This window comes from Rhineura floridana, chromosome 2, assembly GCF_030035675.1.
Source record: "Rhineura floridana isolate rRhiFlo1 chromosome 2, rRhiFlo1.hap2, whole genome shotgun sequence".
In the NCBI taxonomy this organism is placed as follows: Eukaryota; Metazoa; Chordata; class Lepidosauria; order Squamata; family Rhineuridae; genus Rhineura; species Rhineura floridana.
In genome coordinates, this window is record NC_084481.1 from 204,049,715 (window position 1) to 204,064,031 (window position 14,317).

Consider the following 14,317-nt stretch of genomic DNA (forward strand, 5'->3'; position numbering starts at 1 on the left):
CCATGTTTACTGAGAAGCACATCTCATTGTGTTCAATGTGGTTCTTTTACAGGTAAGTGTTCAAAGAATCATAGCCTTACTCAATCTTTCAAAAATGCTTAAATCTAGGGTCGCTGCCCGGACTCAAGACAAAAAAAGCCTTAACAACTCTTCAAACGGTAATCCCAAAACAACAGAACTACCCACCCAAAGGTTTAATCAAGGAGCTAGCACTGACAGTTTCTCTTTTAATATCACTTCGTCAATATATTAAGCATATTAGGCCTTGAAAAGTAGCTTTACAAGGATGATGGTGTCGCCAGGTGGTTATTTAAAGCTAAGCCAAGAATTCTCTTCAATCAATAACTGGAAACACAGATCTGTAAGTCTGCAACAATGTCATTTTGTATGCATGTGAGTACAGTTGCATTAGCAATGCAAAAGGAAATAATACACCAAATGTTAATATACACTACTAACCATATTAATATCCCAAGGAAGTCCATTTGCAGGACTTAAAAAGATTGTGGAAGATTTTAAAGAACCATACCTCTGCAATTCTGAATAATTCCCAGAAAATACTGACGTACCATATTCAGTGGGAAATATCCTGAGGCTACTTACTTTATAAAACAGAGGTAAAAGCATTCTCTACTGCTCTCTCTCCTTCTTACAAACCAGCCTCTACTATGAACCTCCCTGAACTTACTGTACGGTGACACAGAGTTCAAGGAAGACAGTCAAGATGACTGCCAAAAAATAAGATCCAATACGAGACAAGGCTTTTTTGCCCTTACTGTTGTACCAAGGTGAAAATTTTTGAACAGGCGGCAGTTCATGCGTATGCCATGCTATGATGGTGGGAACTACAATTGCTAAAATTCAGCCTTCTTTGAATACTTCAGTCCAAGTGAACTAGAATTCTAAACTAACACAGCCCAAATGTGCTTATTTCTCAAAATGATTAGAATTTACCAGTTACTTTAAGATATATTCAGATTCTTACAATTTTATAGTAGTTAACCAATTTTCACCTAGCTAGCTGCTCAAATCTATCCATTTCATTTAGTATCCAAATTGTACTACACCATCCATTTATTCCCTAACACAAAAGATTAAGATCTTAGAAACATTGGTCTGATTTGGTATGGAGGGATGGGCTGGGGAGAAAACAGAGGAAACAGCTATTTTCAAAACAATCTGGCCAGAATTGCAGAGATCACACACAGGAAACCTGCATCTGCTTTAAAGGCAGTCCAGTTTACGGGCCAGGAGAGGGAAAATGTTAAAGCAAAACTTTCCCAGCCACAGATTGTAAAATGAGATTCAAAAGCAGTCAGCTGACCAGCTATTGCTATTGCTATAGCTTATTGTGCTGTTTCTGGACCACACTGCTGTTTCATTGGTCAGCTGTTTTAGTTTTATTTTGCATAGTTTTGTATTATTTTACTGATGGTTTTGTTAGTTGTTTGTTTTAATCCGTGAAATACTGTGGAATGTTTGGATGAACAACACTATATAAATAGCTTAAAGTAAAAAACAGCAGCAACAGTGATGATTAGTCCTAGAGATGTCTCCTACCCCTCATATCCATACATTCCAAGGCTGTAATGCCCACATGGTAACCTGGAAACATGACCACTGTGTCTTATATATGGATAATAATCATTTGCTTAAAACATGGGCATTTCCCTGTTCTGGGAGCTGTTTTGCATTAGGTAGTATGTAGGTTGGCCTTCAAATTTTTCTTTGGCATCAATTCATTTAAGCATAATTGTTTCCATAAAGTGCTACATAATCTTAAAACCACAACCTGATATACCAACACATTTTTGTCAAATGCAATCTATGAAAAAATAATAATAAAAGACAAATTCTAGAAAATTAGCCTTAGTGTCTTTTCTAAATACAACTGTATATGTAGCCATAGCTGACTGACAGATTCTGGTTACATGTTACGATTACTGCCTCCAAAGAGTTAGGGAGAGATAGATATCTTCTCTTGATTCGTGCAATCAAATTTCACACAGTAGCAGTCTCAACACACTATATCCAAAAGATTACCAAAATCCAGATCAGATTACAACAATTATGAATCAGAATGTGGCACATATACAACAAAAACATGAAAACTCTTCCAAGTTGCATCAGTTACAATTTCCAAGCTACAAGTGCATAATATACTAGTTAAGATTATCCTAAAAAAGGGAAAACAAAGCTCAGATATACACAGACCCCCCCCCCAAGGTCTTTATCTCTTAACCACCAATCTCATCTCTCCAGTACTGAAGACGGGAAAAACACAGTCAGAATAAAACCAAATTTCAAAGAGGTGAGACTTTGTGCCTTTGTATCAACCACCTTTTCCTGTTATAGAGCTGGCACACAATTGCTGCAAGAGTTATCCTTGCACAGGCACAATAAAGATCAAAGTTATTTTCTTCATCAACACAATTGAAAGTTACCAGAACATGTTGTCCTGCATAAACTGTTGACTTTGCTATAAATGGGAGGAAACAAAATCAATAATGAGTATGGGGAGGAGGGGAGGAAGAAGAGAGCCACCTTCACAGCACACATAACCTTTTGTGATAAAATGTGTTGAGCTCATGAGTGTGTTATTGATAAACTGAGGCAGAGAGAATTAAAAAATATATAAAGCAGGGTCCATTACAGCTTCCTTCTGGAAAGGTTGTGAAAATCATGACAATTGTCAAGAGAATTAATGGAGGGGAAGATGCCAAAGGAATAAACATGGAATCTATTACCTACCTTGCAGAAGGGCTCCATTTCTCTTGAAAAAGGTGCTTCCTGGCCAAATTGGTGGACCTGATGTGCTGAAGGTGATAGAAAAAAGAAGAAGTGTAAATAAAATTTCATTTATGCTTAGTGATTTATAGTGCCACAATAATACGTTCTTCAACATCACCATCTTTTTTTTAAGCATGGCATCAGTTTTGTCATGTTAAGAACACAACATTTTGCTTCTGAAGATTAGGGATTAGCTCTTCATTAAAAATAATTATTTAACAATCACATTCTGTTAGCAAGAAGAAACTCAGACCAATGTCTACCCACACACTTTTTAAAGGGAAGGAAGAGAAAGCTAGAAACAAAAATATTTCTCTAACACATAGTTTAAAAATAAATAAATTCATAGCTTACCAAGCATACATTAAGCTTACTTGAATGCAAAAAATGCTTTACACACTCACACACTTTAAGCCAGATCTGACTTTCCATTTTAAAAGGTATCAGCCAAGGGCAGCATCTGCTGCTTGCATGAACCAGCCCAGAAAGTGAGAGAAGACTGTTTGCCTAGGAACAGGTAGATACAAAGAATGTTCCTAAGAGAAGCCTGAGCTTCTAATAAATAAATAAGTAAACAAACAAAGTACAGGGAAACCTCATAAAGGTAACTTCATGATTCTAAAGATGTAGACACATTGTGCCAGCAGTAGTCTTATATAAATGCAAAGAGAGAAGAAAGATTGGCCAGGAGTCCAGGTCAATGTGTTTTCTGTACCAGCAATATAGATGCAGTCCGGCTACAAATGAGCCATAACGACCTTTCTGTATATCATGCTTCCAGTTGGCACCTGAGGTGTTTGACAACTTTCACTGTAAGTGTACAGATCATTACATATTTCCTAAGGGGAAAGGACCTTAACCTAGATGAGGATACCAAACAGTACAGCAATGAGTCACTAGGTGAGATAGAAACGTCATGCTCCACATGTGTGCATGAACCACAGAACTTAAACGGCAACACTCTTAAACTTAGGGAACTTCTCTGGCAAGACTGTCATGTAACAATGAAAGTCAATTCCAAGAGAGTTATTTCTTCTGCTTTATGTTAAACTGATTTCTATCACTTGTCATAACTAGGACAAGATCTAGGCAAGATCTGAGAGACCTAAAAGGAAGGGAATCAAGCACATAAGCAACATATCAAGAGGGTAGGTGAAGGGTTCAATAATCAAAATGAGAACATTCACACATTCAGATTTTTGCTCATCTGAAATGCATTGACAGTTAATTTTAAATAAATCAGTCCCTGCATTCAGTTCAGTCAGCCCTCTCATTTAATTGCATCTGAAGGGCAGTAAAGAGTTTTTGACAGGGGAGATGGCAATAAGAGCACATGACATGGATCAGCGACCAAGACCGTAGCAAAAGCATCCACATAACATCAGGCTCACCATGTTTTCTACGCTTCCATGGAACACACACACACACTTTGCCATTTTGTGCACATGAAAACATATGATCCTACACCAACCAGTTATGTTTGCTACTGTTCGAACACAATTTTTGGCCAAGCTGGAAGTAACAAATTTAACACATAACTACTGATAATGTAGATGCAAGATCATATATATTTAGGTGCTTAACGGAATCTTTATAGGGATTCCAGAGCACGCTTGAGTGAAGTTCTGTTTGTTGCTTTCAAAACTGTCTTATATATATATATATATAAACATAATTGTGATTAACCAAACAGAGGTTTTTATTATATTAACAAAACGTTTCAGCTTCCGCCTTCATCATCTGCCAACATACAAATGCTGTTACCAAGGTGGCAGTTATAGAGCTTTGAGGATGGAATGCTCAGAGGGGCTTCAGTTGCAGAAGCTAAGTAGTGGTGGTACTGTCCTCCAGGTTCAGGCCATGTGGTGCCAATGTGTCCAGAAAGTAAATCCAAAAGTTCTCCCTTTTAGTCAATGCTGCTGGATCTGCTGGCATCTCTATCGCTGTTATGGAAAAGTCCAACAACTGTTGGGTGACAGCTGTGCTTAAGTCACCTATCACCAATCCAGGGTCTCATCCTTGTCACTCCAAACGCTGTATCACCTGTGTGTACCTCAGGGAGACAGCCACTTTTACAAGCACTAGGACAGGCTGGACATATTACATCAAACAGAACATCACCTGCAGGTCCTGCAATATACTTTACATCATCGAGTGCAAAAGACCAGGATGTCATATCCAATATGTAGGAAAGACCACAACTGACCTACGCACATGCTTCAGGAACCACAAGTCAGCAAACTTGACAAAAAAAGTGGAGCAACCAGTTGCAAAGCATTTTAACATCGAGGGTCACAGCCTGTTGGACTTTTCCATAACAGCGATAGAGATGCCAGCAGATCCAGCAGCATAAGACAGTTTTGAAAGCAACAAACAGAACTTCACTCAAGCTTGCTCTGGATCCCTATAAGGATTCCGTTAATCACCTAAAATATATATAAACGTAATTGTGATTAACCAAACAGAGGTTTTTATTATATTATTATATTATTATATTATTTATATATATATATATATATATATATCCATCCCGGTCTTCCTCCCAGCAGGAGCCCAGGGCAGCAAATATAGCCTTCCCTATCTCTTGGTGATCTTCAGATTATGCTGGCTGGCCTGATGGGAACCAGAGTCCCAACATCATCTTGAGGACATCTAATGAGTTCCATGTACACACACTTGTAATGGGTAAAGCTCTCTTTTTACCTTTGTCCCTACCCATAGGCTGAATGCGTAGATAAGGGTTCTTCCTTTCATCTTCTGCAGGTAAAGCAGTGGATGTGCTGAATCAGTGCTTGGTTGAAATAATGGAATGGATGAGTGCCAATAAACTGAAGTTTAATCCAAACAAGACTGAGATACGGTTGGTGGGGTGGTTCCTCTGACTGGCTGAGTGGTGTGCAGCCTGCTCTAGATGGGGGTTACACTCCCTCCGAAGGAATGGGTTTGTAGATTGGGGTTCTGCTAGATCCACTGCTGTTACTTCAGCCACAGGTGGCCTAAGTGGCACAGAGTGCCTTCCACTGGCTTAGGCTGGTGGCCCAACTGTGACCCTATCTGGACAGGGATAACCTGGCTACAGTAATCTATGCTCTGGTAACCTCAAAATTGGATTATTGCTATGATGGGGCTACTTTTGAAAATGGTTTGGAAGCTTCAGTAAGTGCCAAATACGTCTGCCTGATAGTTGACAGGTTCAAGATGAACAGATCATATAACACAAATTCTTTTTTTTTTTTTACAATAATTTTTATTCAGATTTTCATATAACATACATAACAAAACCATAAAACATTCAAAGACAAAAAACAAAATCAAAAATAGTTAGACAAAAAAAAATAAAAAGTAAAATATTGACTTCCCATTTGTCACAGATCAAATCAGTTATAGGTCTACAATGTATAACAATCCTGTCTCTTAAATCATATTATAAAATCACTTTCCTCCAGTAGTTATCTTACTTAATCATCAAATCTCATAAACATTACTTTATTCTTTCCACAAAAAGTCAAAGAGAGGTTTCAATTCTTTAAGAAATATATCTATCAATTTTTCTCCAGAAAAGCATGTCGATTAATCCATCTCATTAATAATTATAATAATCTTATTGTCATAACCATAGTCAAAATAAACATTTCGATTAATCCATCTCATCAGAATCTGTTAGGTTCAATAATTTCAATAGCCATTATTCTATTATCCCTATTAGTTCCATCTTCCATCTTCCATCTTCAATAGTCTTGTTAAGTCCAGTAATTTCAGTGTCCAATCTTCCATTATCAGTATTCCGTAATAATCTTGCTGTCATAACCATAGAAATATTAACTTCCCATTTGTCACAGATCAAATCAGTTATAGGTCTACAATGTATAACAATCCTGTCTCTTAAATCATATTATAAAATCACTTTCCTCCAGTAGTTATCTTACTTAATCATCAAATCTCATAAACATTACTTTATTCTTTCCACAAAAAGTCAAAGAGAGGTTTCAATTCTTTAAGAAATATATCTATCAATTTTTCTCCAGATAAGCATGTCGATTAATCCATCTCATTAATAATTATAATAATCTTATTGTCATAACCATAGTCAAAATAAACATTTCGATTAATCCATCTCATCAGAATCTGTTAGGTTCAATAATTTCAATAGCCATTATTCTATTATCCCTATTAGTTCCATCTTCCATCTTCCATCTTCAATAGTCTTGTTAACTCCAGTAATTTCAGTGTCCAATCTTCCATTCTCAGTATTCCGTAATAATCTTGCTGTCATAACCATAGTCATATAGTAAGAGTCTAATGGGAATTTCCTCTATCCCAAATATTTTCTTGCCATCCATTCTGAATAGGTTGCTGGAATACTGCAGTAAAATCATATCTCTGTTCTTTTTTACAAAATGTACTGGCTCATCTCTTGAAAGTTTTTCCCTTGTCACATGGCTGCAGTTAATTCCATAGGTTTTCTCTATATTAGGCTCCATCACATCATTCCAGTCCAGAAGATTGTCCATGCCATTGATAACTTTATCTCTAATATCTTCATTAATTTCTTCAGAGATAACATTGAATTCCAAACAGTAGATTTTATTTCTAAAATCCATAAATTCCAAATCTTTTTCCTGTTCCACGTTTGTTCCAGGCTCCAGGGTCTCCTCTCTCACAGGGACCCCTATTTCTTTAAACTCCTGGATCATTTTACACAATTCAATTTTCAGCTCCTTACAACCCTGTCGCAGGGTTCGTTTCGTTATCTCAATCTCATCCATTATTTTCTGAAACCTAGTTACTTCCAGATTCTCAGCCACTTTCTTGATTGCCATTTTAAAAGAAAAATATAAGAGAACCACTTCTTATTTCAGCAACAATTGGGTTAATACTCCAAACTTGATGACATCACAGTATAAACAGAACAGCCAGCCTTATCTCACTATGCTTAGGAAAACAAAATGTAGTTCCCAGGATCGAAACAATTAATGGCGTCGTCAGGAAACAGATTCGTCAAAATAAAATAAACCAAAAAGAGAGTAGTCTCAGACAATATAATATTCTTCAGAATAGAAATCAGGAATAGAAATCTCTCTTCTGTGTATATCTTTAGAATGCAAATCCAGGACAGCTTTTTGCAACAAAAACAGAGATAAGCTGTTAATTAGTGCATAGCAGAGAAGAGTTATAGCTCACCGGAAAGATGTCCAAAGCCGATCAATCTGGCAAATCTCCTTTTACTGCAACAGTTTAAGTCAAGTAAAAAAATATAGAAAGAAGGGTGCTTGCCTGTTAGTCCGTTCTCTCTCTAAAGAAAAGATGAACGTGTCGCTTTATCAGATAGAGCTTGTTGAAAATCCGTCCTCCTTTGTCGGCTGGACCACGTCTCATAAATCAATGAAATCTAGTCCTCCCAACAAAAATAGGCTTTGAGGTTAATCTCTTCGTTTCTCCCTGCCCGGGAGAAGTTTCATCAGTCAAAAAAAAAAGTTTTGACTGATTTATATCTGAATAAGCTTCTTTTGCGGCGGGAGCCCGTCCCAAAAGCAGGCACAGGCTAAGTCACCCTTCCCGGAAGTCCCATATAACACAAATTCTGTTCCAGTCACACTGGCTGCCTACATGCTTCCCAGCCCAATTCAAAGGGCTGGTTTTTACCTATAAAGCTCTTTATGGCTCAGGACCCCAATCTTTTTTGAAATGCCTCTCCCAATATGAACTTACCTAGAACCTTAGATCTTCTTCTGAGGCTCTTCTCCAGGTCTCCCCTCTGAGGGTGGCTCTGAGGGTGGTTACAAAGGAGAAAGCCCCTTCAGTGGAATATGCTCCCCAGGGAGATCTGCCTGGCAACTTCATTGGTATCTTTGCAGTGCCAGGTAAAGACTTATCTTTTTCCCCAGGTATCTGATAGGCTAAAATGATGTTTGTATTAGTGTGCTGCCAAAGCTGTCTATGGCTTTATGGGAGTGGTGGTTATTTTATTGTTTTGGTTATTTATTTTGGTTTCTAACAATGTTGTAAGTTGCTCGGAGACCTTTGGGTAATAAGCGACTAATAAATCTAATAAATCATCATCATCATCATTATTATGTAATAGTAACAACAACAACAACAATAAAGTCTTCCTATATACAGAACTCCCATTCTCACTTTTGGACAAATGGATGCTTGGAGGTTGGGTTCAGGGCCAGTCAGCCAGCATGACCCCCCTCCTCCTCCATGCATTCAGTCTATGTATGGAAATGAAGGTGTGAAAAGGGATCAACTGGTCCTGTTCAACTTCAATTTCATTTCATGTTGAAGATTTAGATTGTCATAACAACTGCAAATTCTTGCAAAAACCTATGTGCAGCTTTCAAAACTTTCACAAAGCAAACAAGTATATACAAGAGACGCTTTAGATCTTACACTTCATACTAGAACCAAAGCGTTTCTGTACTTTTAAGTTTGTCACTTTCAGCTTGACCAAAGTGTGTGTTTTTACAAAAGTGAATATAATGGCTTGGAGCAGATGCTATCCAAGAATCAAAAGCAGGATGATACAGTCCCTTTCCCCTGGACATTTGTTTTTCTTGTGCAAATTTACTTATTTATTTATTTATTTTATTATACTTGCATACAGCCCCATAGCCAAAGCTCTCTGGGCGGTTTACAGTAACTAAAAACATTAAAACAAATACAATTTAAAACAGATCTTATAAAAACAATTTAAAACACAATTTAAAAATTTAAACAGTATAAAACACATGCTAAAATGCCTGGGAGAAGAGGAAAGTCTTGACCTGGTGCCGAAAAGGTAACAGTGTTGGCGCCAGGTGCACCTTGTCAAGGAGATCATTCCAATGTGCCCTGCAACTCCTCTACCGGGTTCTGTAGTTACACGTGACCATTAACCATGAATAAGAGGATTGCTCCTAAAGTCTGTTTCAAAAAATGGGGTGCTTTCAAACATTCTGATCCAGCAATATAAAATGGAGCTTGGGGGGGGGAGAGAAAGGGGTCAGCACTCAGAAATGTTCTTGCACTGACAGATTGGTAATGCTATTCCTATTACTTGTTTGGGAGTAGGATGGTGGGGATGAATTTAAACCTCACCCACTCCCCAACGTGTGTTCCAATGACAATGGGATCCTTCAGTATGAGAGTCCCTTGGGTGCAGCAGCGGGTGAGCTTCCTATTTCAACATACAAATATCTCTGGATCATTACAACCATGTCAAAAAGTTGTACCCAAGCCACTAAGTCTGCTTATTTCAATGGGTCCAGTTAGTCACGTCTACTGAGATTCAACCCAAACAAGAAAGCATTTGCCCACAAAGCAATGTAAGAGAGCTGAGGAAAAAAGAGTTTTTACAGCTACATTAGATGCCCAATCTATGTTGAACTCTGAAGCCATTTCATCACACAATGCTGCAAGATTCGGAGCCAAATTGAGAGAGCTGTATCTAATTGTTAATGACATCAGTGTAGCTAGGAAACAACTCTTGACATGTGGAGACTTGCAGCTTAATTTCAGGTTCTCAACAAACTATTAAATCAAGCAACTAAAGACATTTGATCCAACAGATAAATAAAACCCTGACCAGTTATTTTCTTAGCTTCACTGAGGTCTAATAGTTTAATCAGGTGAGGGTTACGATCTGCCACATTCCTACTCTGCTCTGTATTATCATATAAATTGTAGCCAAGGAAATAGTCACCATCCTCTTATAGAATGATCATCAGATTACCACCAATTTGCACAACCTTTAGATTGATGATTCAGTCCAGCCTTCACATGTCTTCATATCCACTATTGTACTGGTTGCAATTATAGTCATAGCCACAGCTTGGAAAAGTTACTTTTTTTGAACTACAACTCCCATCAGCCTCAGCCAGCATGGCCACTGATTGGGCTGATGGGAGTTGTAGTTCAAACAAGTAACTTTTCAAAGCTCTGGATAGCAGGTGCACTATAGAGGATTAGCTGCTTCTACACACGACAGTTGAGATCCGCCGCCCCCCCAATAAGTGCCTTGTACGTATGCGTGCACATGTTAAATACTGCATTCTGCAGGCAAATATATCCTGCATCTACATCGGGATGCCAAATGACTTCTATTAATATTTCAGCCAAAGTACATGTTGCCTTTAAAAGAGAGAGAGAGAGAGAGAGAGAGAGAGAGAGAGAGAGGGAGGGAGAGGGAGGGAGGGAGGGGGAGGGGGGGAGGGAGGGAGGGAGGGGGAGGGAGGGAGGGAGGGAGAGAGGGAGAGAGAGAGAGAGTTTACCCTGGTAACAGTTGGGCGGATACAGAGCTATGGCACCCTTGCCCACCAAAGAGTACTCACAAAGTGTCACAATATTCCTTGGCACACTTTGGCATCAATTGCAAAACAACACTGAATGCAGATGCTGTGTAGTCCATACTAGACATGCTGCTGCTGATTTATTTATTTCCTTATTTCTGCTCATTGTATATGTGTACTGGGTTCACAGCATTATGCCAGACTGGCACCACCATGCAGAGGCTGAGCCCCAAACCTGCCGTTGTCCAATAGGAAACTAAACCCCACAGCCCCCTACCCCAAACTTGGCACTTCATCACATTCCAGATGAATTTATTCATCTTAAATTCTACAACAAGGGTTTCCAAACTGTGGTCTCTGAACTTCATTCACGTGCTCCATGGCATGTTGTTTAGGTTGCTTTTAACTGTTTTTAATTATGTGTTTTAAAATCGCTGTAACCTGCCCTGGGACCTTTGGGTGAAGGCTGGGTAATAAATTCTAATAATTCTAATAATAATAATAATAATCTCCATTAAATATTCATACTGATTTTTAGTTGTATTTTTGTTGCTTCTTTTGTTTCTTATATTTATTTTATGGTACTTCAATTTGAATTTTATGTAATGCAAATTGTAATAAACAATATAAGAAATAAAAGAAACAATAAAAAGACAATTAAAAATCATACATCATCTAGCACAGCACATTAGAACAGGTAGAAAAATCATTAAGTGGTCCACCAAGACGACTGGCTATTTTCAAGTGGTGTGTGGGAGAAAACATTTGGGAACCATTGTTTTACAGAATTCCCATTCCATCCTCCACAGGTCCCCCTTGAATTTCCAAATTGCTTCAGCTAATGCTAGCCATGGTCATGGGGATTTTCCAGAGTATTCTGAGCCATCTTGTGCTTTGTTTTTAATGCATGGGCTTTTCTGACTTGCTTCTGTCTGGCAACGCCTCCCTTCCCCCAAGAACCAATTGTGGGACTCATTGTTCCCTCAAATGACTCCACCCTTTCTCAGTTGCTGACTGTGAGGCGTCCTTCCCTGGCTCTCCCTGTCAGGTTCCTACCTGCTCGTGGTTACTGCCTGTCTCTTGGCACCACCAGGGACTCCACCAGTCCGGACCGCTCTCTCTTATGGTTTCTCTCCCCACTCTAGCACAGATCTCAACAGATCCCCCTGCTAGGCAACCACCAGTAACGTCCCAATACTAGTATTCCCAGAGACTCTGAATACTGGTATTGTTATTCTCTTCACCGCTGCCACCATTTGTTACAGTTCCCCTTCAGCCTTGGTCATTACCTTACCCTCCCGTCTGGTCTGTGAAACCCCAGCCAAGGATCAGGCCTTTGGTAAACCAAATTAAGTATTTATTAAAGATAACAAAGCTAACAAGATTAACAAGATTTCTTCTTAAGGCACATAAGCATATGGTTTTACTCAATACTAATCTGAACTCCACCCCCCTCCTTCTCCACTCTCTCCTGGTAAAACACTCTCTCCAACCCCACCAAGCAACCCACTCAGTTCTCTTCTCCCCCCCTGATTCCACTCTCACTCTTCCTTTTATACATTCAGCCATTTTAAACACTCAGCCAATCATCTCGCATTCTACTGCCCATTCACTCCCCCTCTTTCACTCCACTTACCATGTATCTTCTAAACAACCAACACTTACCATATATACATTAATATAGGAACATCACACTGACCCTTACATGCCAGGAACTGCCTCCCAGAACATCTCTATGGGCACTTCCAGACTGACACTTTCAGGTGTGATTCAACTGCATACAGCAAGTTCAGGTTGCACAATTAGTTGATTTTGTGCTCTTGTGCAACAAATCCACACACACACCCCAATTCGAACTTTGTGCAATAAGGAAAGTGATGGGAAAATGAACTGGGAAGTGCAGGATAACCACAGCTTGATACAATGTTATAAAACAAAACAGTCTCCAACTCCCAGCATCCTGACGCATAATGGGGAAGGATTATGTGATGTGTAGTTCAGCAACAACAGGTTATCCATCCCTGGGGTAGACTATATCTAAAAAAATCAAGGGGTCATTTGGTGCTCCATGTGCAAACTAATAGCCAGCCATCTCTTGCTGCTTTCTTCTGCAGGTACAGTTGGCACCTACCTGGAGCTAGTGACACCAGGGCAACAAAATAAATGCAAGTAATGGGCTCATTGCTACTCTGCAGAACATAGTTGAGAAGAATTACAACACAGAACACAAGAACAGCCTCCTGGATCAGGCCAAAGGCCCATCTAAGTTTAGCATCCTGTTCTCACACCGGCCAACCAAATGCACATGGAAAGCCCACAAGCAGGACACGAGTGCAACAGCACCCTCCCCAACTGCAATTCCCAGCAACTGATATTTAGTGGCATGTTGCCTCTGACAGTGGAAGTAGAACATAGCCATCATGGCTAGTGGCCACTGAAGCCTTATCCTCCATGAATCAGCTCTGTCCCCACTTCTCAGTCTATTACAGGCGTATAAACCTCTCAATGGCAAGTTTAAGAAAAAAAAGAAAGATAGATAAGAATGCTTCTATCTGAAATCAAGATCTTTTGAAACAGATTGAAAAATATTTCCTTATAGGTCAGGGGTTCCCAAACTGTGGTCCACAGGCTTCATTCAGGTGGTCTGTGGTGTGGATGTGGATGTGTGGTTGAAGACAGGAGATACCATATCCATTGCATTAAATATTCACACTGTTTTTAACTGCATTTTTATTTATTATATGGAATTCTATGGAATCCAAATTGTAATACAATAAAATACAACATATAAAAGAAACAATTGAAACACAAATAAAAATCATACAGAATCCAGCAAAATACATTACAATTGCTACAACAGGCAGAAAAATTATTAAGTAATCCGCCAAGACTCTCAGCAATTTTCAAGTGGCCCATGGGGGAAAAGGTTGGGGGACCACTGATCTATGGTTTTTAACTGAATAATGGAATGGCAAGGGAAACATTCCCTATAACTATGCAAATCTTTGGGACATGACCTGGCTGTCCCTGGAAAACAGAAATTCTTTTTAAGAATTGTGACACATTCCCAGTAGGGCAGTGTTTGTGGAAATATGGTCATTAAGTGGTCCACCATGACTCTCAGCAATTGTCAAGTGGTCCGCGGGGAAAATAAGTTTGGGAACCACTGTTATGTGGGATGCATCTTACACCTAAACATAGAGGCGTAAGTATTTTTCAGGAAAAGGAATCCAATTTAGAAAAAAAGAATAAGAAGG

The 14,317-nt window shown here is 39.0% G+C and overlaps 1 protein-coding gene across 10 annotated transcripts in view; it reads right to left on the bottom strand.

The window, feature by feature from the left end:
- Positions 1-14,317, bottom strand: part of FOXN3 (forkhead box N3) — a 398,156-nt gene that overhangs the window by 99,399 nt on the left and 284,440 nt on the right. For all 10 annotated transcript variants that reach the window (XM_061611930.1, XM_061611929.1, XM_061611934.1 and 7 more), the window contains one exon: positions 2,752-2,816. In XM_061611930.1, coding sequence (XP_061467914.1) covers positions 2,752-2,816 — 65 coding nt within the window. The remainder of the gene's footprint in view (positions 1-2,751; positions 2,817-14,317) is intronic.